At 48.4% G+C, this 24,928-nt stretch overlaps 4 protein-coding genes across 5 annotated transcripts; all 4 read left to right on the top strand.

The window, feature by feature from the left end:
• Positions 1-289: 289 nt before the first annotated feature.
• LOC117836426 (uncharacterized) lies at positions 290-2,759 on the top strand. Its single transcript, XM_034715849.2, has 2 exons — positions 290-816; positions 2,422-2,759. Exons 1-2 carry the CDS (start codon positions 562-564, stop codon positions 2,503-2,505), a joined length of 339 nt encoding a protein of 112 aa, XP_034571740.1. The 5' UTR covers positions 290-561; the 3' UTR covers positions 2,506-2,759.
• A 1,323-nt stretch (positions 2,760-4,082) lies between these two features.
• On the top strand, positions 4,083-6,227 carry LOC117835548 (uncharacterized). Its single transcript, XM_034714905.2, has 3 exons — positions 4,083-4,282; positions 5,569-5,767; positions 5,895-6,227. Exons 2-3 carry the CDS (start codon positions 5,576-5,578, stop codon positions 5,994-5,996), a joined length of 294 nt encoding a protein of 97 aa, XP_034570796.1. The 5' UTR covers positions 4,083-4,282; positions 5,569-5,575; the 3' UTR covers positions 5,997-6,227.
• Positions 6,228-6,427: 200 nt separating this feature from the next.
• On the top strand, positions 6,428-8,412 carry LOC117835547 (uncharacterized). 2 transcript variants are annotated; one of them, XM_034714903.2, is made up of 9 exons: positions 6,435-6,729; positions 6,836-6,907; positions 6,995-7,069; positions 7,239-7,319; positions 7,411-7,480; positions 7,587-7,678; positions 7,765-7,806; positions 7,900-7,980; positions 8,112-8,412. In XM_034714903.2, the coding sequence occupies exons 1-9, from the start codon at positions 6,688-6,690 to the stop codon at positions 8,193-8,195; spliced, it is 639 nt and encodes a 212-aa protein (XP_034570794.1). In that variant the 5' UTR covers positions 6,435-6,687; the 3' UTR covers positions 8,196-8,412. The 2 variants fall into 2 exon arrangements, with proteins under 2 accessions (XP_034570795.1, XP_034570794.1); XM_034714904.2 differs by lacking the exon at positions 6,836-6,907 and having other exon boundaries at positions 6,428-6,729.
• A 146-nt stretch (positions 8,413-8,558) lies between these two features.
• Positions 8,559-10,733, top strand: LOC140221416 (large ribosomal subunit protein uL6m-like). Its single transcript, XM_072291007.1, has 2 exons — positions 8,559-8,810; positions 10,014-10,733. The coding sequence occupies exon 2, from the start codon at positions 10,066-10,068 to the stop codon at positions 10,375-10,377; it is 312 nt and encodes a 103-aa protein (XP_072147108.1). The 5' UTR covers positions 8,559-8,810; positions 10,014-10,065; the 3' UTR covers positions 10,378-10,733.
• Positions 10,734-24,928: the final 14,195 nt, after the last annotated feature.

The raw sequence follows: 24,928 nt of genomic DNA, 5'->3' as shown, positions 1-24,928 counted from the left end.
CCGCGTACGAAGGGTCTCCGCCGAGCCGGAAAACGACAATGCATGCAGAATCCTCCCGGTCCCACTCCCACCACACCAGCCGGCGTGAGTCTCCTGGCTCTGCGGATTCTTGCCCAAGAAAGAAAGAGGAAGAAATGAAACGCAGGCTGGGCTCTCGGCGAGCGCCCGGGCCCGGAGCATGGACCCGGACCCACAACTCAGTGTCTGGTGTCGAACTCGAACCTGCACGCCGCAACAACCGGAGCATTTTTATCCCACGTGTCAGAGAGACTCACGCCTTTTGCCCCTCCCCTCTACCTCGTCTCTCCCCTCTCCGTGAACCCACGCCTTTTGCCCCTCCCCTGCGCTGCCATCTTCCCTTCCAAGGAAACGCAAGGAAACGCCCCGGGGCCCCTCCGCCTATAAAGCTGACGCCCCGGCAGGCCGGCACCATTGCCAAGGACAACGAAAGCTTCCCATCCTCTTGGCTCTGTTCCTCCATCCACCACTAGCCTCTCCATCTCCTCTCCTCGGGGTTTCCGTCCTTCCGTCCGAGTGCCTTCGCTTGCTGCTGGGGTCGCGATGGAGAAGGAGGTCGGCGTGAAGGAGGAGGCGGTGGCAGCGCCGGAGGAGGCGACGCCGACCCTGACCGCGACGCCGACCCTGACGGCGCCGGAGAAGGAGCCCGAGGCGCGGGAGAAGTGCTACAAGAAGACGGTGGGGGAGGAGGCGACGTTCCTGGAGAGCGCCAAGGACTACTTCAACCAGTTCAAGGCGATGCCCGCGCAGAAGCACTGGATCTGCGTCAAGAACTACTTCTCCCAGAAGTGCAGCTCGGTAACGTCGCTTGCCCCCCACCCCTTCTCCTCTTCTCTGATATTCCCGTTCGGTGATGTGCGCGTGTGATTTCTCTGCTTGGCGAGTTCGTCTGGTTCGTAGCTGTTTGATGGTGTACTACTTGCGCGTTCTGGAATATTCCTTGTTCTGCTTGCCTGGTTGCGAGAAAACATCTGTATGCGTGTAGTGGATGTAGCCCTGTAGGTGCTTAATTAGTCTTGTGATCAGGAATCGCGTGTTGGTTATGCTAGTCTTTGTTTTTGGGCTGTCTTTTCTGCTCGAATGGGGTTTCTCGTTCGTTGGGTTAGAATCCATCACTAGTTACCAGCATGGGACCAATTAGCAATGTTATTTTCCGTAAGTGATCAGGGAATCGTCGTGTGCTCACGCGATCAGAAATTGTCGCGTCCTGATGATTGTCTTTATTTTCCCCCGTTTTCTCTTAATCGTGAATGGATAATGGGGAATAGGAGATTTAACATGTGCTCTGGTGTTCAAACCCTTCTGTATTTTTAGCAAACATGGTGAGGATATTCTGTTGGAATCCATCTCAGGTAGAAATGTAGCAGCGAAGTTTTAGATTGTTTTCTGGCACGTGGTCTGAAATTGTTGGATGGTGATGGTAGATTTTCTTTTCCCTGTTTTCTCTAAAGCGTGAACAGATCATGGGGTCATGGGGAATAGGGGATTTAGCATGTATGGGTGTTCAAATCAGTACTGTGGACTGTTTTGCAAGCCTGGGCGTTAAGTTCCTGTTATGCTGTTGGAATCCATCTCGTGCACTAGTGTAGCAGCAATTTAGTGAGATTAATTTTGCACATTTTTTCACTAGTGGAAGCATGTGGATTCTGGAGGTAATTCTTGGCTGGTGATGCTAATTTCCTGGTTATTTTGTGATAATCTATGGGGTCCTTCATGTCTGATTTTTTCCTGCTGATTGATTCTGAACCTTGGCATGCAAGATTTCCCTGCCCTGCCTAGCATGGTCCAATACTAAGTCTCCAACCATGGATGATTTTGCTCCTTACCGTATAATTACATCACTGCAGCAACTCATTTCTCTTGTTTGTGAATGCAATTGATCAGAGAGTACTGGTGCCATAGCTAACCATGGATGCTTTTCCTCCTCACTGTGTAATTGCATCTCTGCTGCAACTCGTTTCTTTTGTTTGTGAACTGAATTGGTCATAGGGTACTGATCCCACGGCAGTAATCTAACTGAGTTCGTGCTTTACTCTTTCAGACTTGTGGCTTGGATTAGCTAATCTGTTAGTGCTTATGATGCATTTTGAATAGACATGGTTCGCATTATGCTGATTCCTGATCATGATGTGCTTTAAGCTGTTTCAGACTTGTGGCTTGGATCTCAATATTTAATTTTCCCTGTTTATGATGCATCTCTAATAGATATAGATTGCAATTGCGCTTGTTCCAGATTATGATGTGGTTTTAGGGTCTTTCAGACTTGTGGCTTGGATCTCAGCGGCTAATTTGTTCTGTTTATGATGCATCTCTAATACATATTGATTGCATCTGTGCTTGTTTGTTGTTCCTGATAATGATGTGCTTTGGGGCTAATCTCTTGCTGCTTGTGACATGTTGCAGGTGTTCGGCAAGCAGAAGGTCGAGCCTGTGGTCAAGGATAAGACTCCAGAGGTGGTGAAGCCGGCAGCAGTTGAGACTCACTGAAGGGGTTCTGATCGTCTTTGGGAAAACAAATGTAAATGATTTTGGAGGTGTTCTACGGTGGCGAAAACTTGAGACTTTGTTGGTCTCCTCAGAAACTAGTATCATAGTATGTCTTGCTAGCTGTTCGAAGTAGTGGTGTGGGCATCGTTGGTCCAGTAACTTGTCATGAAAACTATGTGTTTCTGCATCACGTTCTTAAAATATGAACCTTAATCTGCCTGGAATGGAATGGTTACTGAGCCCATTTGTGCTTATTTGGTATTGTTGCTCCCATTTGTGCTTATTTGGTATTGTTGCTTACTTTTCTGTTGATGCTGTGTTATGATCTTTAGGGGGTGTTTGGAGGCATGTGCTAAATTTTAGCACATGTCACATCGGATGTTTGGACACTAATTAGGAGTATTAAACATAGCCTAATTACAAAACTAATTGCACAACCCCTAGGCTAAATCGCGAGATGAATCTATTAAGCCTAATTAGTCCATGATTTGACAATGTGGTGCTACAGTAACCATTCGCTAATGATGGATTAATTAGGCTTAATATATTCGTCTCGCGATTTAGCCTAGGGGTTGTGCAATTAATTTTGTAATTAGACTATGTTTAATACTCCTAATTAGTGTTCAAACATCCGATGTGACAGGTGCTAAAATTTAGCACCTGCTATCCAAACACCCCCTTAGATTCCAGTGGCGAGTATGCCGCCTCCGCGCTGTGTTTTCACTTCTCACTCTGCTCTGTGTTCTTGTTCTGGAAGTTAACTGCTAGTTCGTGGGTAAATGCAATCCTGATCCTTTGAATTGTAGGAGATTAGGATGGTTCTTTTTTTTTAACAAAAAGGATGTTCAGTTCCTTTACATGCTTAACATGATTTAACATCTTGTAAGAATGTTCAGTTCCTTTACATGCTTAACATGATTTAACATCTTGGAAGAATGTTCAGTTCCTTTGCTCAATCAGTCAATCGTTTTCCACCATGAAGTAAAAATGTCAGCAACCCATGCTTTTTTATGGCTGGTCTGACCCTCCCCCCCCCCCCCCCCCCCCCCCCCCAAAAAAAAAAAAAATGTTGTTGCAAGTTGCAGCTGCTACTGCAAGTCTGCAACATTAGCACGACACATCCACAAATCATCCGAAAAAGCAGCATACGTGCCGGACTCACCCGCACTCTCCTTCCCGGTGGCCGTGTCGACGTCGGCGCTTCGGCTCTGCACGCGCACCTCCATCTGCAGGCGGCGAGGAGCGCGTTACGGTGTATCTCGATGAGACGATGTCCGGTCACGAGGAGGACTGGAGGTGGCCGACGTACGGCGGCACGACGCATTGCTGTGCACTGTGCAGCGCCACCAGGCTAGCTACATCGCACGGGCACGGGTGGTGTTGGCGGCGGCGGCGCCGTGCCGGTCAGCCGGTGATCGTGGACACGGACGACGGCTTGCCGCGGAGGACGCCTGAATACATCGGCCCATTAGCATAAACGTTGGCCCAACCCAACACCGTTAGACAGTTCCAGCCCAGTTCTCTGGATCCTTCTGGCCCTTTCCTTTCCTGTACTGGTCACGATATTTCTTTCCCACGCTCCAAGAAAGAAAACCAGAGGCACCGCCCCCCTTGCGCCGCCGTTCCGAAATCCGTTTGTTTCCCAACGTGCAAGAAAGAGAGAGAAGGCAAGAAGATCAGAGACTGCCAGCTTCACCTCCCATTCCAATCGCCAACTCGCCATTGTTCCCCTCCCCACCACCGTCCTCGAGCGCTCACGAGCATCAGGCTCCTCAAGGTAAGTGGAAATCGCCCTGCCGTATCAATCGATCATCTCACGCCTTCTTTCCCCTCTCCCGGATTGGGAGCGATCGCGTCGGGTGCAAGCTGGGTGGGACCGGTGCAAGCACCGGTGCTTACGTTGTTAATGTGTGCTGGAGCTCGGATTGCCTTTGCCTGTTTGCCATATGGATGCTCGCTAGCTGTTCGTCGAAATTCTCCTGTTAGTGAGAGAGCGAGCACCTGTGAGGATTGCTTCGAATTTGTTACGGCGTTTGCTTGTGTTTTGACTTTTGAGTGGATTGGTTCATACGTACTACTAGCTTGTGTCTCTGTTGGATTAGTGAAGCGAAATGCCGAAAGCGTACCTGTTTGTCTTCCTACCAGGTAGTGTGAAGGTACCGTCTGAACTCTGAAGCAGGATGGGCATGCGGTAACATTGTCTTGCAGTTAGATGCCTGGACATAACGTGCAGCTGAGTTTCCATATCAGTTAATTCTGCGCTGAAATGTGTTTGGTTTAAGCCAATTATCCTGTGCTCACTGGATTGTCCCTGCCCTTAAGATTTGATTTATTGTTCTTACATGATCATGCTGTGCTCGGTACTGTTACTTGACTGATAATGGGTTTGAAACTTGGGGACATGTCCATTACTTTTAGCCTTGTAATTCTACACCTTGCTGTTCTGCTATTACCTGAGGGCTGATGGCTTGCAGTTATACAAATAACACTAAAAGCTTCTTTTGTACCTTTCCTTGGCGTTTCTATTATGCTTGAAACTTCATAGGTCTCGTCCTGTTTATGTGTTTCGCTGTTTTATTGTCTTCAACCATGCCATATTACACGTTGAAGGTAATGTGGATTTCTGTTGGTTTCGTAAGTTGATGTAATCATTTTTTCTGTTGTTTCCCTTCCATTTCTTCCTCTTGTGCATTATAAGTCCCTACCTGGCAATCTGGCATAGGATATTAACTGATGGTCCCATTGATGCATTTTCTCTATCAGTAGTTAGCTATATTCATTAATTCTGATCTCTAAACCTCCGTCGAGTAGATGAAAAGGTTTCCTTGTGATTTTATCCTTGCACCCTCCCAATCTTATCGCTTTCTAGATTCAGCTTCTTTCTGGGTATGATCAAAAGTGTTATTGCTCTATGGTTAATGCTCGGGGTAGAAATGTGTCACATTATGCGTTCTTGAAATAACATTCCGTTCTGCAATTTATCTTGTTATGATAATTTCGGGTACACTGTGCTTTCCCTGGAATTCTTATGTGAAAATTTAAATTGTTTTGTTTTTGTTTCAGTGTTAAGATGGATCCAAGCAATGCTCAATCTGAAGCTTCAGCCCCATCTGTTCCAAAAAACCCTGCCATGGCTTCATGCAGGAAGAAGAAAACCGATGATGATGTTACCTTCCTCGAAGATCTGAAAGACCACATCGATGAGTTCATTCATGCATCCATGGATGAACACAAGACCTGCTTTAAGAAGACAATTCAGAAGGTTGGCTGCACCAGTACCCTGAAATTGGGTTTCTCTAATAAAAAAATGGTTATTTTCCCATTTGGTCATTCTGCAGTTGCCATATACATTTCATGCTGAAACATTCTGTTTTGCACGTTTTGCGCAGATGTTTGGGATGTCAAAGGTTGTTGCAGAGCGATCAGCCGCGGGGGCAAAGGAAGCTGAAGTTGAAAGTGCTCTGCCTCTTCAGACCAGTGTCTCGCAGTAGAATGTAATGGTGTGGTAATCTGTTCCTCTGTGTTATCTGTTGGTTACTGGATTCTAGTGTTTCATTCTCCAAAGTTTGCTTTATGAGTACAAGCATGTCATAAAACAGATTTTAGACGATAGGAGTGCAAGTTTGGGATTGAAATATCGGTGCCTATACTGGTTTCTGATGTTGTAATCAAGTTAATTCAGGTTTGACTCGGTTTAACAGAATTTGTGTGTGTTTGATGCTTCCTATTATCTCTGACATTTATTTTTAGCAACTTTCTGTCATTATCTTTAACCGTAACAAGATCTTTTCCTAGAAGGAAGCACCTCTTAAAGTGCTTTTTGGTTTCAGCTAGGCTTAATAGATTCGTCTCGCCGTTTAGCCTCCACTTATGTAATGGGTTTTGTAAATAGTCTACGTTTAATACTTCTAATTAGTATCTAAATATTTGATGTGACGGGTGCTAAAAATAAACAGGAGAAACCAAACCAGACCCAAAACGCACTAGAGTCAACGGTGCTCATCAGCTACTCCTCTGCCTACCTCTGAATCCTCTCTTGGGATATTTTAGTGCTAGCGATCACGATTCACGACATCGACATGCCTTGGCGATCAAGGAAGCAACACCACCATTTCAACATCCTCTTGTCCTCCACTCTGCAGTCGTCGATCTCCATTCCTCAACTGCGTGCAGGAACCAAGCATGGACATGGCTTCCGTCTCCACCAACCCCTCCCTTTTCAAGGTGCGTCTCTCAGCGTCTGTGCGGGATGCGGGTTGGTCTGGTTATTTCCTCGACATTTGGCTATGAGCTCCTCTGAGCTCCTTGCTTCCTGCATCAATTTCTGAAGGTCATACTTGGATCGTCGTCGCCGGCGCGCCGCGAGATCTTGGCCGACATGGGATACGAGTTCACAGTCATGGTTGATAAAACTACTGCAGATTGTTGAGTCGCCAAGTTCCTATTCATTTACCGGCTGCTTATGTCTGATTTTCTCTGTTGTCATCAGAGTGCTGGCATCGACGAGAAGGCCATCAGGAAGGACAAGCCAGAGGAGCTGGTCAAAGCACTGGCTGAAGCCAAGGTCTATTGCTGTGTATATTTCATACCAAAAACTAGCTGTTACTGCTTACGGGGATAGTAGTTTGAGAGCTTGTTGCTGAAATGGACTTGATAAACCATCCCTGGGTTAGTGTTCTTACTGGCTTTGTTTGAGTTCAGTAGCACAATCTGAACTGTTTGTTCAACTGCAGGCCGAGGCCATCAAGCTGAAGCTCCATGGCGACTGTGCTCCAGGCAGAGACCAGACTGCCCTTCTGATAACCTCTGACCAGGTATGAACTTTCAGGTTCAGCCTTTGGTGGGTTCTGTTTGTGGATTTGAACACCGTATAAGCCATTTGACTGATTTTGCACGCGGGTAAAGGTCATGGTGAGCAAAGGGATGATACGGGAAAGGCCACGGAGTGCAGAAGAAGCTAGGGAATTTATTAAGGGTGAGAGGTTCTCCCTCCTTGTGAGTTGTGACCGTCAGATATGCCATGACTAAAAAGAAATGCCAGAGGGGCAAGTGTTATGCATCTTCTTCATTCTGTCTGACAGGCTATTCGGGTGATCGAGCATTTGCGGTGAACTTTGTTCTTGTGAGCAACCTGAGCACTGGGGCTACGAGAGGAGGATGGGACATACCGGAGGTAAAGAGATGCCAATATCTTCTCAAAACTGAAATGTCAAGATCCTTGTTCTGCAAATTACATTGGCATCTTGTTTTATCCTGCAGATCAAGTTTCAGCACATACCGGACGATTTCATCGACAAAGTGGTGAGCCTCGACACCCTTAAATTGCAAACTTGCAATCTATGAACAAACTGTTTAGTTTGAGATGAGCGTCTATGTAATGGCATCTTCATTCAGGTTAATCAAGGCGACATGACCTGCGTCGCCGGAGGGCTTAAGCTGACACATCCGTCAGTGCTGCCATTCATCAAAGAATTGGTGAGCAATTGCTCATATTTTGTATCTCACAAAAAAAAAAGAGCACACCGTGCTTATTTTGCAGATGCAGAACAACAGTGAATTCGGTCCTTTGTTCTGTCCTCTTTGTAATTTCCTGATTGATTGCCCAGGTCGGTACGGCGGATAGCGTTCGAGGTCTTCCAAGAGAGCTCACAGAGAAGCTTATTCGAGAATCACTGGAAGCAGAAGCATAGTGGATCGGTTTGCAACAAGGAGCTGTCGAGGTATTAGATGTGAGCGAGCATCATGTCAAAGATATCCTGTAGTTTTTTAGCTCGCTGTGCACACTTTTCTTCTCTCTCGGCGAATTACTGAGAGGACGTTTTCGGATTGGCAATTCTGTGCTACAGCACTTGAAGGAAAAAAAAATTGAGGTACATTTACCTCACGGTTCGCATGCCGATATTCGTACGCATGTTTTTGTCGGTGAAACATAATCATATTGAATTTGAGAAGTGGAAAAAAAAAAACATCGTCTCCTGTTTTCTGATGAGAGAGAAATTTCCTCCGAAATACTGTAAAACGTTTTTATCTTTCGGGCTTCGTGGTTGTAACTACGTCGTGCCGGGCCGAAATCAAGCCCGGCCCTTGCCATACTGGGCCTCAAAGCATCATCCCTCGGGCCAGAGCCTACGCCACCGCCGAAGCGGCCTTCAGCCCTCCTCATTCCGCGCGCCATCCATCCTTCCTCGTAGTCGTCGTCGACGTCCATCTCCGCCCGCCGCCGCTCGCCTCTGTCGGTAAAGGATCGGCGCGGAGTGGAGGTCCATCTGGAGATTCTGGACTGGGATTGCTTTCTCTTCTGGTTGGTAAGGAACCATAGCTTGCTTTGGATGTGTAAGAGTGAGTTTTTGGTTCTATTAGGATTGGATGTAGATCTCCAATGCGCTCAAGATTGATTTCAGTTGACACCTGGGAATTTGGGACCCAGATGCCAGTGCATTTTTGTCGTCAAAATCTTTTCAGGTTCTACTGAATTAGGGCGTTCTATCTTGTGTAAGAGAGTTATGGTAGATCTCTTCTTTAATCTGGCGATGATGTTTCTGGCTAATAGTAACATTGTAAAGCTTGTTGAATCATAAATCAAAAGAACTGGGCTGTTTTTTAATCTTATACGAAGTGCATTTGTTGAATGATTCTAGATTAGTACCATTTCCAGAAACTCATCCAGAGTAGTAATGTCTTGTTCAAGTTGGTGATCTTGCCAATCGCCACCATGGATGGCTCATGCCTAAATGCAGGCACTTCTAATTGTGATCTACTACTGTTTTATTCGTTTCGGTCCTATCGGTGGCTGCTGGCGGGCGCTTTTTAATTTCATGTGTTGGAATGCTGACATGATTAAATTCTAGAGGTTCTTATTTTTAGTACGTTCTCTGGTTGTATTTGTGAAGCTGGTGGGCCCATAATGCTTGATCCAGTCTGTACTGCTACTTTGTGTCTAGCATGAAATGCTCTGTTCCTTACTGTTTGGGATAATATATTTATGTCCTTGTGACTTCGTGAATTCTACTTGCCCTCGATTTTGCATCTTCTGTAGTTATGGAAACAAGTAGCGCTTCGAGTTCACAGTTGCTCTTCTCATTCTTCAGCATCTCAGTACGAGTCATGGAATTTGTGAGAAGAGATCATTGGATGGTCTTATAGTACATGGCTACACGCCATCTAAAATTGGTTGAAGTACACTGAGATGACTCATACGAAAGAGTATAATATTCTTTCCATCTCAATACTAGTTACATGCATGTTTATAGTCCTTCAGCCAAGGCAACAAGCAGTATTTTTATTGCTGACTATCTACAACGAATTTGAGTAGCCATCATCAATTTATAGATTTTTGCCCTATATAAACTTGCTCGGGGGCATCCCGTCGTACATCAGAAATACATCTGGTGCTTTGTAGCCATATGTGACAGCATGGAAGGGCGATTTAACGATTTGAAGCTTTTGCCTCGTTCTGTTATGTTCATGAACATTTTCTCTGATGAAACTCCAATCCTTCTCTTGTGAAGTTAACCAGGCACAAGATAGTTCCCTGTTGGACATAATCTATCTTCCCTTGCTATGGAGGCCAAGTTTTCCCGGTTCCTGAAGCTTGCTGGAGTAGGCTTCAAAGCAAGGTCTGAGCACGAAGGCCGTGAGTTATTTCTGAAGCTGGGTTACAGCCACGAGGTTCAGTTCACTGCTCCACCCGCCGTGCGCGTCTTCTGCTTTAAGCCCAACATAATCTGCTGTACTGGTATCGACAAGGATAGGGTGCACCAATTCGCTGGCGCAGTTCGTAGCTGTAAACCTCCAGAAGTGTACAAGGGAAAGGGGGTATTGTATATTGACGAAATTATGAAACGGAAGCCAGGGAAGAAGCAAAAGAAGTGATCCAAGGATAAACCTCTGCATTAGAGTTCGAGTCTGTTAAGATGCTGCAACGCATCTGCAGGGTGCAAACGTTCTTGTGGTTGCCCTTGGAACAGCTGAGGCTGGGAAAATATTGCGCGTTGAGTCATTTGATGAACTTCTTATGACTAATGAACTGCGTAGCAACAGCGTAGCATGTTCAATTTATTTACTTCCTTGAGCTGGTCAGATGTTATTTCCGATGTGATTGCTGTTGCTCTTTGTTCGTCTTTATCCAGCTCTGTATCATCGAGGTGTTGCTTGAACTTGATCTTTGGATCCCAGGATCATGGGTCATGATATTTGTACTCGGGTAAATAATTAGTCATTTGGATGTACGAGTTGTAACTATGATGTTTATAGAGCTATGCGGACAATCAAAATGCTGAACCCCACTAAAAAGAGCTGCTGAGCCGGGTACTGAGCTTATTACGAGCTTGCAACTGAGAGGGGAATCGAACTGTCACCGCTCTTGTGCCAAACCAAAACCTGCCAACAAAAGCTGAAGCTGAGGAAACTAATTGCAGGTGAAACCAGCGAGTTCATGTTACAGATTGATGGTTCGTGGAAGGAATTAATCCGAGCTTTTATGTCACGTTACACTAATGGTCCTATTGTACGATTTTCTTCCTTTTCTTTTACACAATCATCAAACTGTAGCATCAGATTGTAGGGGTAGAACCAAATTTTGGTCATGGCCCCAGCAAGCCAAACCAAATTTTGGTCATGTCCAAAAGTTTGATAGTTCAAACATTCTGCGTGTCTCATAATATTAACAATAACGTCATTTTATCATATAACGGCATATGAAATTATACTGGATGTTTATCTTACCATGTTTAAATGTTTGATAAAGTTTATTGCCCGGGTCATGATCTTATATGTATGATCCTATCGATCCCCACGAGATCCTGGGTATATGGTCACGATTTTATAAAAATCATAAGACCCACGTATGGATCCTATCACATAGATTTCATGGAATCATCCTACAATCCATGTCAGGATCCTACTAACCTTGGTAGTTCTCTAACGTCATTGGAGATATTAAGAAAAAAAGTCCATTCTACTATTATGAACAATTCACCTGAACGGATCTAACCCTTAACAATTATTATAAGTATACGAAAGATAATTGATTTACTCCTCAAAACTTTTCAAATGAGATAATCACCCCTCTAATGAAAATTTGCCCCCCCCCCTCTAGAAGATGTGTTTTAAATTCAAAATTTGCAGGCTGATAGATGACATTGCACCCTATGCTACAAAATTAATTTAGTTTATTTTCTCGTAAGCTCAAATCATTTGATACGACTTTAACCATTAGGGATATGAAATGCCTGTAAAATAATCAACAAATTTATCAAAGTACTTTCTGTAACGCCCGCAAAAATCACTAACTAAATTCATCCGTTAAAAACTGTCTTTAAAACCTTTTTACCGCCGAGCTCCTGGAAATCAGAAATCTCCCCGGCGATTTCGCCGTCCCGGTACCCATGCCGACCCCCACCTATCCCTTTTACCCGTGCCCGAAAATCTCGCCGCGTGCCGTTGTCAGACACCGTGCGCGTGCCCCGACCGCGTGCCGCGAATGCCGCCGGTCTCTCCCTTTCCCTTTCTCTTTTCCCCCCTTTCCTCCTTTTCTTTTCCCTTCTTCTTTCTTCCTCTTTCTTCTTTCTTCTTCCTCCCTTCTTCTCTCTCTTCCTCTTCCTCTTCCTGGCGCCCGAACCACCGGCCCCAGCTCATTACTCCGGCGCCCCCCATTCCCTGGCGCCATACCGGCGGCCGGCCCGGCCCGCCGCTCGCCTGGGACCCGCCGCCGGCCGGTCCCGCCGGACGTGCCGGCCTCCTCGGACGGCGCGCCGCGCCTGCCGGCCCCTACCCCCGGCTCCCTGCCGCTGTGCCACGACCCGACGCCGGGCGCTCCAACCCGCACGTCGCCCTCCCGCGCCGGCAGCCTCGGCCCCGCGCCACGCCGCCGCCCTGCCGGCCCCTACCTCCCGCCCAGCACGCCACGGTGCCGTGGCCGCCGAGCTCACGCCGCCGGCCCGTAATCCGGCCCCTACCGCCGGTCATCACCACCCCCCCTCGTTGGCCTATAAATAGGGGCACGGCCGGCTTTCCTCGCCGCCCCATCTCCCCCAGCTCACCACCGCCACCCCTCGCGCCGCCCGTTGCCAAAGCCGCCGCCGCCTCCCTGCCGCCACCACCGCCCACGGGCGCCGGCGCCCCTGCCCCCCCTCCTTCGACGACGCTGCCGAGGTGAGGCAAAATGGGGCCTCCACCCCATCCTCCGCCGCCCCGGCCCTCGGCCGCCGCCGGCGCAGCCCCGCCGGCCGGCCGCCGCCGGCCACTTCCCTCCCTCCCTCTTCCTCTGGTTCCTGGAAGAAGAAGGAGCCAAAACTCTAAGAATTCCGATCTAACCCCCAAGTTTCCCCAAATTACACATAGGCCCCTCCACCTCCGAAAATAATTGCAAACAGGTCCCTGATTTATTATAAATCAGCCTTAAACCTCCGTTTAAGCCCCTAACCCGCGTTTAACCCGTCATTTCATGCGCCAAACTCCCTCCAATTAATCCCAAATTTCACCACCTCATCCTCTGGGGTACTTTCGCCGATCCATACCCAAATCTCCCAGAAATAATCTTCCTACCTATTTTTCGTTCACGTTTCCTGTCCGGAGCTCACGGTTAAAAACCGTTTCCTTTTTATTTATTTGTGTGTCTGTTTGTGTGTGCCGTAGATCGCGGATTGCCCGAGGAGGAGCCCGAGGAGGAGTTTGACCGCGAGCCCGAGCCCGAGGACCAGTACCGCGAGCTGAAACTCCCGGAAGGCTTTGAAGACGGCAAGTCCAATCTCACCCTTTGATGCATACTTAATACCTAGTTTTTCAAACACAACCTATTGGCCTGTTTTACAAAATGCATATTATTTCATCGCAAGACATGGTTGGATAGCTACCCCTTGATTGTTATGAACATTCCTTGTTGTCCTATGCTTATCTCTAAATATGACTCGCTCTGTTTAGATGATAACCACTGCTAGAACGCTTAGGAATTTGTTACTCAAATGCAATCATTATTACAATGGTGTATCCGGAAAATATATGTGCGTGTGTGTCCAAGTAAGAGAAATGGCTTTTGGGTTCGGGAAAAGAGGATGTGTAGACGGGATGGATGGGTGTTCCTTGTGTGGGATGCCCTGTTGTTGTGCTCGTACCTTGGTGGTTGAGCAATGTCGGGAGATATCCATCTTGTCATGATTAAGGACCGAGTTAATGTGTCATCTTGCCTAATTCCACTATCGTGCAACCACTCGACCGTTGTATGGGCAACGGCTTAGCATAAATCCCACTAGCGGGACTGTTAGTCCTCAGGGGTGCTGGTGAGCAACGGAAACCCATGGAAAAGGAGTAAGATCTTGGTGACTTAAGTCCCGGTTACGGTCTCATGGACGAGACGTGAACCCCTTGGGTGTTTCCGCGAGAACTAGCCAGTCTTAGCTAAGGTGGGTAATGGCTTTGATAGGATCCGTACCGTCACCAAGGTGGTCGTGCTACGGTACCCTACTTGTGGGAAAAGTGTACACCCTCTGCAGAGTTAAAACCTATCCGGGTAGCCGTGTCCATGGCATTGGACGAGTTACGGCTTGGTCACATAACTAGTGTTTGGGCAAGAATGTCATGTGTGTGTGTGTGTGTGTGGAATTTCAGAAGAGTCCGGCAGTTGTGCCGTGCGCTATGACGGACGGGGAGTCCGATAGCGTTAAAAACTTGGGTCCTTTGTGTAGGATCCACCCCACTCAATGTTTCGATTAGTAAAGGAAAACTTTACAAAAACCCTTTCGAAAACGATCCCCTGCATGTGTTAAAATCTAGCTTTTCCGCAAATGAACTCTAGCCTATCCTTGTTATACTTGTGCATAAACTCGCTTGTATCCCCTCCGTGGATGGGGTTGGACTTGTTGAGTACGATAGTACTCACCCTTGCTTCATTGCTACAGAGGAAGACCCCGATTTCGTCGCCGAGGACCTCGAGTAGAGGTTGTGTCCGCACCCGACGCTGCCTGTGGTGTTGGCCTGCCCAAGATGCTGCTGCTGCCGTGTAGTCCCGAGTGCTGTCTTCTGGCAGTCGCTTGGTTAGCCGCCGTTATTTATTTACTGTTTATCGCTGCGTGGCTTTCACGCCCACTCCCTCGGGAGTTGTACGGTAACTGAATTATCTGTCGAATAAATGTGCTATCAGCCTCCTGGGACTGATATTTGTATCACATTTAGGCTCTACTTATGTGGGGACGCTTCAGGTGGTATCAGAGCCGTCGTTGGCTGTAGGACGCGACCTTAGGACCGGATTAGCCCTTTTTGACCAAAACAAAAGAATTACAAAATTTCTTCCTACCTTTGCTCTATTGTAAAACTAATTTGTGCCCCGGATCTTTTCCAGATGGCCGAGGAAGGATTGTGGACTCACAGCCGTTGCACGGAGGAACCAGGTTTTCCCAAGCTACTACTGGTATGCTTGAAGCGCCTTGGTATCCGAGAGCCCCCGGAGTGTTCCAGCAGGGAATACGAGCGCTACGGTATTCCTCAGTGTGAAGTAATCATCCACATTGGGAGGAGTGCTCGCTACCCCAACATCGAGCCACTCCAAGTGTCAGCTATGGGATTCCGACACCGAGACACCTACCCAGTAGCAGCTCGCAAAGCTCTCGGTTACCTATGCCAGATGTACGAGATGCACCTTGAGCCCACATCCATGAGGTACTTTCCGCCCGCCGAAAAGGACCATCCGGGTTGGAGAGCCCGAATGAGAGCCTTGGATGAACATGGACGGCGCGAAGAGGACGCCACCATATATCACATGGCCGCCTACCTTGTCAGCTTGGATAGACTCTATGATCAGCAAGCTGTGAAGCTGAGGCAACAGGTCCGTCATATCGAGAGGGCAGAGATTCACATAAGGATGCTTCAAGCAATGCTAAGGGAATCGAGGGCACAAGTAGCAGCTGCTCGAAGTGCAGAAAGTGCAGCCATGGAAGCCCTTAAGCGAGCTCAGAGTCAGCACCTCCGAGAGCTCAAGGAGGCGCATCTCAGTGGAATTACTAAAAGATGGATGGTCACCCCGGAAGCCGAAGGGCCTCCTGGCACTGAAGGAAATCCTCTCGCTCTCGAGCACTACAAGTACCATGGTGCCCCAACCTCATCAGTTGTCCCTTTTCCCGATACTTCCAGAAGGGGCATTGATCTCACGGTGGGAGAAGCCGCAGATTTCCCTCTCGAGTGCGAAGCATGGAACAAGGACGATGAGCCATCCCTTCTCATTCCATTAGAAGATCACTCAGTCCAGGGAGAAGACTCGCCCCGCGAGTAGTGTGCCTAGCTAGGATTACCCAAGGAATGAAGCCATCATGGTCCGTAGTCTAGAGTTGTACCCCTCCAGTTGTGTTGTTGTAATCGGTCGTGTAGTGCGTGTTTTGGCCTTACCCCGGCAGTGTTGTACCCCCCCGTGGCAAAATAAATAAAATCGCTTGTGTTTGTTGCTTGTTAGTCTGTGTGTTTGTCGACAGGAGGTGGATTCTGTCTCTCCGAAAATACGAATTAACCACTTTAAAGATCACTAAAATCCAAATCACGCTCTCATAAAGATCTCACTCAATCTGCAGATGCCGCCCAAGCGTGCCACCAGGACTTCCCCAAGTCAGGCCCATGCCTCAACCCAGTGCAGAGAGGCAGCCAGAAAGGCAGGAGCCGCCCCCGGCAGTACTTCCTGAGGAGCAGGAAGTGAGCCAGCTAGAAGGAAGGGGATAAAGCCAAGTGGGAACACAGCAGCCACCGCCCCCACCGGTTATCGATCTGGTTCAAGTGATGAACAACCAGACCCTTCTGCTGGAAGCTCTAGCCAACGCCGTTACTCGCCAGATGCCCCGCGGGCAGAACATGAATGAGAAGTTGACAGACTTCCTCCGGACCAAGCCACCCACTTTTGGCGGGTCTGTCAACCCTCTGGACGCAGATGACTGGCTGCGCGTCATCCAGAGGAAACTGGAGCCATTTGGTTGTGAGGGCAGGGACAAAGTTCTCTTGGCTGCCCACCAGCTCACTGGAACTGCCTTAGCTTGGTGGGAGAACTACTGCTCTGCCGCCCAGGACGCCTCCACTATCACCTGGGATGAGTTTGTGACGGAATTCCGTCGCTACCATATCCCCGCCGCCACCATGAAGCGCAAGGCGGATGAGTTCCGTGAACTCCGCCAGGGCAACCGATCTGTGGAGGAGTACACCTTCCAATTCATGGAGCTGGCCCGTTATGCTCCAGAGGAAGTGGACAAGGACGAGAAGAAGCAGGACATGTTCAAGAAAGGCTTGAACGCGGAACTGAGAACCCTGCTCCCTCCCCAGATCTACCCCGACTTCAACACCTTGATGAACATGGCCATCTTGACCGAGAGGGCCAAGGCAGAAGAGCGGAGAGACAACAAGCGTCGGTTCCTGGAAAACAAGGCACACCAGCAGGACCGATTCCAGAAGCCAAGGAGCTTCGGTCATCCCTTGCCCAGGTCCCAAGCTCCCATGCATTATCGGACCCAGTCCCAAGCATCTGGCTCACATCAGACTGTTGCCCCATTCAGGAGCCAGAACTCTATCAAGGCCCCACAGAGCAGCGCCAGTCAGGCCACCAGCAATGGTAGGGCATGCTTCAACTGTAGAGAGCCAGGGCATTTCATCGCCAACTGCCCCTATGCCAACAAGCCAGCAGCATCAGCCTTGTCCAACTCAGTAGCTAGGCCCAGGGCCGCATTGTCAGGAGCCAACCGTGTGCCAGTCCGCAGCAGTGGCAACCCCAGCAACAACAACAGCCAGCAGATGAGGCCACCCCAGCAGTCATTTGGACGAGCCCGCGTCAACCACATCGGCGCGCAGGAGGCTCGCGAAGCTCAGGGCGTGGTACTCGGTGAGTTCCTAGTCAGCTCAGCCTTGGCAACAGTACTTTTTGATTCTGGAGCATCACATTCCTTCATATCCTCAAGTTTTGTGGAAAAACATCATATACCTACAGTACTACTAAAGTTACCCCTATTAACCCGGACTCCTGGAGCCGACATTCAGTGTCGACTAGGCTGTTCTCGGGTAAGGATCAATTTAAGTGGGGTAGAATTTCTAGCGGATCTAGTAGTACTTAAGTCTAAGGGGATAGATGTGATTCTTGGAATGGACTGGCTGAGCCTACATGACGGTCATATAGGGTGCGCTGATAAGGTAGTGCACCTGACCAATCGAGATGCTGTGCAAGTGACCTGTCACACTAAGGGAAGTGGTCCAGACCCCATGGTGTTCAGCATGGAGACTAAGGCCTTAGAAGGAGTCCCGGTAGTGAGTGAGTACCCGGACGTCTTTCCTGAGGAACTACCTGGAATGCCCCCTGACAGGGACATAGAGTTCGTAATTGACCTCGTCCCCGGAACCTCCCCTATAGCCAAGAGACCCTATAGAATGGCAGCCTCAGAGTTAGCCGAGCTGAAGAAACAGTTGGGAGAGTTGCAACAGAGTGGCTTTATCAGGCCCAGCTCATCCCCGTGGGGAGCCCCCGTGCTTTTTGTCAAGAAGAAAGACGGGAGTATGAGGATGTGCGTGGATTATCGCGCATTGAATGAAGTCACCATCAAGAACAAGTACCCTCTCCCCAGAATAGATGACCTGTTTGACCAACTGAAGGGAGCCAAGTATTTCTCCAAGATAGATCTAAGATCGGGGTACCATCAGCTCAAGATCAAGGAGAGCAACATTCCGAAGACCGCCTTTGTCACCCGTTATGGTCAATTTGAGTTTACAGTGATGTCCTTTGGATTGACCAATGCCCCGGCTTATTTCATGAACCTCATGAACAAGGTGTTTATGGACGAGTTAGATAAATTTGTCGTAGTCTTTATTGACGACATACTCATCTACTCCAAGAGCGTCCAGGAGCATGAACACCACTTACGGGTGGTCTTGGAAAAACTGAGAGCCCACCGACTCTATGCTAAATTCAGCAAGTGCGAATTTTGGCTTGAGAAAGTGGCATTCCTTGGTCATATCTTGACCGCGGAAGGAGTAGCAGTTGATCCTGAGAAGGTGGAAGCTGTCTCCAACTGGCAGCAGCCCACTAGTGTTAGTGAAATCAGGAGTTTCCTGGGTTTAGCTGGATATTATCGGAGGTTTATTGAGGGATTCTCCAAGATAGCCTGACCCATGACTGAGTTTCTCCGAAAGGACAAGAAGTTCACCTGGACCGAGTCATGTGAACGGAGTTTCCAAGAGCTGAAGAAGAGGTTGACAACAACCCCAGTGCTAACCCTGCCAGATATCCAGCGAGACTTCGTCGTCTACTGCGATGCATCCCGACAAGGATTAGGGTGTGTCCTCATGCAGGATGGGAAGGTTGTGACATATGCTTCCCGACAACTTAAGCCCCATGAGCAGAACTACCCAACCCATGACTTAGAGTTTGCAGCCGTAGTGCATGCCCTCAAGATCTGGAGACATTATCTGATTGGAAATAAGTGTGAAATCTACACCGACCATAAAAGTCTAAAGTACATCTTTACCCAACCCAATCTGAATTTAAGGCAGAGGAGGTGGCTAGAGCTGGTAAAGGACTACAACCTAGAAATCCATTACCACCCCGGCAAAGCTAATGTTGTAGCTGATGCCCTGAGCAGAAAGTCCTATGGACAGCCCGGACCAGAGGATGCCCGTCTACGAGAGGAAGTGGCCCGATTGAATGTGCACATCATTTCCCAGAATGCTAGCCGTAGGCTAAGTGTCCAGCCCACCTTGGAGGATAAAATCCGAGAAGCCCAAGGTTCAGACCAAGACTTAGCAAAGGTCCGCAAGCAAACCGGAGAAAATAAAGCCCCGGATTTCAGAGTAGATGACAAAGGAACCTTGTGGTATAAGAACAGAATCTGTGTCCCCAAGGACGGAGAATTTCGGCAGACCATCATGGATGAAGCCCATAACTCAGCATACTCCATTCACCCCGGATCCACAAAGATGTATATGGACCTAAAACAGAAGTACTGGTGGAACGGGATGAAGGCAGACATAGCTCAGTTTGTCGCTCGTTGTGATACCTGCCAAAGAGTCAAGGCCGAGCACCAGAAGCCAGCCGGCTTGCTGCAACCCTTGCCTATCCCGGTTTGGAAGTGGGATGAGATTGGCATGGATTTTGTAGTAGGCTTACCCAGAACTCAGAGGGGAAATGACTCCATATGGGTAATAGTGGACCGACTCACCAAAGTTGCTCACTATCTGCCCGTACGGACCACCTACGGTGGAGAAAAACTGGCTCGACTCTACGTCGACAACATAGTGAAGCTGCATGGTGTGCCCAGCCGGATCATCTCAGATAGAGGAACTCAGTTTACCTCTAGGTTTTGGAGGAGCTTACACAAAGCCATAGGCACCAAACTGGATTTTAGTTCAGCCTATCACCCCCAGACAGATGGCCAAACAGAGCGGGTAAATCAAATCATGGAAGATATGTTGAGGGCGTGTGTCCTCACCTATGGAAAGGATTAGGAACAAAGTCTACCCTATGCAGAATTCTCATACAACAATAGTTACCAAGCCAGTCTAGGCATGTCACCATTTGAGGCTCTTTATGGTAGAAAGTGTCGAACCCCTTTGATGTGGTCAGAAGTCGGAGAGCGTTCCCTGGTCGGACCAGCTTTTATCAAGGAAGCAGAAGACCGTGTAGCAGAAATCCGAGAGAAGCTGAAGGCTGCTCAGTCCAGGCAGAAGAGCTACTCGGACAAAAGGAGACGGGAATTATGCTTCAATGAGGGAGATTTTGTCTACCTCAAGGTATCCCCGATTCGGGGTACTCGGAGGTTTCAGGTGCAAGGAAAGCTAGCCCCTCGGTATATTGGACCATACCAGGTGTTAAAGAGAGTTGGAGCCGTAGCATACCGTATCCAGCTGCCTAAAGAAATGTCGGATATACACCCGGTATTTCATGTCTCCCAGCTAAGAAAATGCTTGAGAGTACCAGAGGAACAAGTACCGGTGGAAACAATAGACCTACAAAAGGACCTTCGGTATCAAGAAGTACCTGTCAAGATTCTGGACACTGTCACCAGAAGGACAAGGAATACAGCAGTCCGGATCTGCAGAGTACAATGGAGCAGGCATGGCGAAGAAGAGGCCACGTGGGAACGCGAGGATGCATTAAAGAAGGAATTTCCCCATCTCTTCAGGACTCAGTCGAATCTCGAGGACGAGATTCAATTTAAGTGGGGTAGGTTTGTAACGCCCGCAGAAATCACTAACTAAATTCACCCGTTAAAAATTGTCTTTAAAACCTTTTTACCGCCGAGCTCCTGGAAATCAGAAATCTCCCCGGCGATTTCGCCGTCCCGGTACCCATGCCGACCCCCACCTATCCCTTTTACCCGTGCCCGAAAATCTCGCCGCGTGCCGTTGTCAGACGCCGTGCGCGTGCCCCGACCGCGTGCCGCGAATGCCACCGGTCTCTCCCTTTCCCTTTCTCTTTTCCCCCTTTTCCTCCTTTTCTTTTCCCTTCTTCTTTCTTCCTCTTTCTTCTTTCTTCTTCCTCCCTTCTTCTCTCTCTTCCTCTTCCTCTTCCTGGCGCCCAAACCACCGGCCCCAGCTCATTACCCCGGCGCCCCCCATTCCCTGGCGCCATACCGGCGGCCGGCCCGGCCCGCCGCTCGCCTGGGACCCGCCGCCGGCCGGTCCCGCCGGACGTGCCGGCCTCCTCGGACGGCGCGCCGCGCCCGCCGGCCCCTACCCCCGGCTCCCTGCCGCTGTGCCACGACCCGACGCCGGGCGCTCCAACCCACACGTCGCCCTCCCGCGCTGGCAGCCTCGGCCCCGCACCACGCCGCCGCCCCGCCGGCCCCTACCTCCCGCCCAGCACGCCACGGTGCCGTGGCCGCCGAGCTCACGCCGCCGGCCCGTAATCCGGCCCCTACCACCGGTCATCACCACCCCCCCCCCTCGTTGGCCTATAAATAGGCGCACGGTCGGCTTTCCTCGCCGCCCCATCTCCCCCAGCTCACCACCGCCACCCCTCGCGCCGCCCGTCGCCAAAGCCGCCGCCGCCTCCCTGCCGCCACCACCACCCACGGGCGCCGGCGCCCCTGCCCCCCCTCCTTCGACGACGACGCCGAGGTGAGGCAAAATGGGGCCTCCACCCCATCCTCCGCCGCCCCGGCCCTCGGCCGCCGCCGGCGCAGCCCCGCCGGCCGGCCGCCGCCGGCCACTTCCCTCCCTCTCTCTTCCTCTGGTTCCTGGAAGAAGAAGGAGCCAAAACTCTAAGAATTCCGATCTAACCCCCAAGTTTCCCCAAATTACACATAGGCCCCTCCACCTCCGAAAATAATTGCAAACAGGTCCCTGATTTATTATAAATCAGCCTTAAACCTCCGTTTAAGCCCCTAACCCGCGTTTAACCCGTCATTTCATGCGCCAAACTCCCTCCAATTAATCCCAAATTTCACCACCTCATCCTCTGGGGTACTTTCGCCGATCCATACCCAAATCTCCCAGAAATAATCTTCCTACCTATTTTTCGTTCACGTTTCCTGTCCGGAGCTCACGGTTAAAAACCGTTTCCTTTTTATTTATTTGTGTGTCTGTTTGTGTGTGCCGTAGATCGCGGATTGCCCGAGGAGGAGCCCGAGGAGGAGTTTGACCGCGAGCCCGAGCCCGAGGACCAGTACCGCGAGCCGGAACTCCCGGAAGGCTTTGAAGACGGCAAGTCCAATCTCACCCTTTGATGCATACTTAATACCTAGTTTTTCAAACACAACCTATTGGCCTGTTTTACAAAATGCATATTATTTCATCGCAAGACATGGTTGGATAGCCACCCCTTGATTGTTATGAACATTCCTTGTTGTCCTATGCTTATCTCTAAATATGACTCGCTCTGTTTAGATGATAACCACTGCTAGAACGCTTAGGAATTTGTTACTCAAATGCAATCATTATTACAATGGTGTATCCGGAAAATATATGTGCGTGTGTGTCCAAGTAAGAGAAATGGCTTTTGGGTTCGGGAAAAGAGGATGTGTAGACGGGATGGATGGGTGTTCCTTGTGTGGGATGCCCTGTTGTTGTGCTCGTACCTTGGTGGTTGAGCAATGTCGGGAGATATCCATCTTGTCATGATTAAGAACCGAGTTAATGTGTCATCTTGCCTAATTCCACTATCGTGCAACCACTCGACCGTTGTATGGGCAACGGCTTAGCATAAATCCTACTAGCGGGACTGTTAGTCCTCAGGGGTGCTGGTGAGCAACGGGAACCCATGGAAAAGGAGTAAGATCTTGGTGACTTAAGTCCCGGTTATGGTCTCATGGACGAGCCATGAACCCCTTGGGTGTTTCCGCGAGAACTAGCCAGTCTTAGCTAAGGTGGGTAATGGCTTTGATAGGATCCGTACCGTCACCAAGGTGGTCGTGCTACGGTACCCTACTTGTGGGAAAAGTGTACACCCTCTGCAGAGTTAAAACCTATCCGGGTAGCCGTGTCCACGGCATTGGACGAGTTACGGCTTGGTCACATAACTAGTGTTTGGGCAAGAATGTCATGTGTGTGTGTGTGTGTGTGGAATTTCAGAAGAGTCCGGCAGTTGTGCCGTGCGCTATGACGGACGGGGAGTCCGATAGCGTTAAAAACTTGGGTCCTTTGTGTAGGATCCACCCCACTCAATGTTTCGATTAGTAAAGGAAAACTTTACAAAAACCCTTTCGAAAACGATCCCCTGCATGTGTTAAAATCTAGCTTTTCCGCAAATGAACTCTAGCCTATCCTTGTTATACTTGTGCATAAACTCGCTTGTATCCCCTCCGTGGATGGGGTTGGACTTGTTGAGTACGATAGTACTCACCCTTGCTTCATTGCTACAGAGGAAGACCCCGATTTCGTCGCCGAGGACCTCGAGTAGAGGTTGTGGCCGCACCCGACGCTGCCTGTGGTGTTGGCCTGACCAAGATGCTGCTGCTGCCGTGTAGTCCCGAGTGCTGTCTTCTGGCAGTCGCTTGGTTAGCTGCCGTTATTTATTTACTGTTTATCGCTGCGTGGCTTTCACGCCCACTCCCTCGGGAGTTGTACGGTAACTGAATTATCTGTCGAATAAATGTGCTATCAGCCTCCTGGGACTGATATTTGTATCACATTTAGTCTCTACTTATGTGGGGACGCTTCACTTTCCTAACATAGTCGATGAGGACACTCTTCTGAGCTGGGATCAGACTCAGTTTTTGACTATGAATCATTCCATGAAATTTGAACAAAAAATACAACTTGCACAAGGAGAGAAGCTATAATTTTTGCAGGGGCTAATTCACATTTTTTTTGAATAGTTTGAAGCAATAAATTGCGTCAATACACCATACAAGGGTCAGATGAATTATTTGGGGTAGTAAAATGAACCTTATTTAGAAAGCTTCTGGCCAAATCGTAATCAAATTGTGATCCAGATTTGGTTTTCGTCAATTGAATAAAAGATATTTTCTACAGTACCCTTCGTTATCAAATGTAAAAGGCTTGGTTTTCGAATTCGTGAAATGTTCAATTTCAAAACTAATTAGTGATTTCTCTTATTATATTATATTGTCCGTAGTAAAAAAATAAGACGAGAATCACACCGAATATAAACTCCCTTTCTCAGCTTTCAACACTAACTAGTCCTTCTATGTTATCCATTACAACTAAATTATAATCACATGATAAATATGATTTAATATGAAATTTACTATTCTGTTCAACACCATGTTAAAGGATGTAAAATCTAAATTCATTGCTACTAACTATTGGTCAAATACCAGAACTAATAAAAATGTTCTTTTAACCAAAATATTTCTTACAGAAATGGACAAAGGTAGTAGTAAAGTTAGGCCCCATTTGGTTACTTTGACTTATTTTTAGCACCCGTCACATCGAATGTTTAGATACTAATTAGAAGTATTAAACGTAGAAGTATTAAACGTAGAGTATTTATAAAATCCATTACATAAGTGGAGGCTAAACGGCGAGACGAATCTATTAAGCCTAATTAGTCCATGATTTGACAATGTGTTGCTATAGTAAACATTTGCTAATGATGAATTAATTAGGCTTAATAGATTCGTCTCGCCCTTTAGCCTCCATCTGTGCAATTAGTTTATAATTAACTTATATTTAGTCCTCCTAATTAGTCTTCGAATCTTCGATGTGATACGGACTAAAAATAAGCAAGTTGAACCAAACGCCCTTAGTCCTTGAAAGTTCTTCGATAATAAAACATATAAAAGCTTGAAGACGTCGAAAAACATCATGGCAAATGTGCACGAAGTTTCGGTTTTGAACAAAAAAAAAACAAAAATTATTTTCCAGGTAGGCCCCATGTATGACCTTTGGGTACTCATCGAATCATGGCTAACCTCTACTGTACCTAAGGCAGTAAAAATGTGATAATGTCCTAATTCTCTGTTTGACGAGTCCGAACTCCGAAGGGGAAGAAGAAGAAAAATCACTGCGCCGA

This window comes from Setaria viridis, chromosome 9 (genome assembly GCF_005286985.2).
Source record: "Setaria viridis chromosome 9, Setaria_viridis_v4.0, whole genome shotgun sequence".
In the NCBI taxonomy this organism is placed as follows: domain Eukaryota; kingdom Viridiplantae; phylum Streptophyta; class Magnoliopsida; order Poales; family Poaceae; genus Setaria; species Setaria viridis.
Note: the sequence above shows the minus strand (reverse complement) of the source record. Positions and strands in the feature narration are given on the sequence as shown.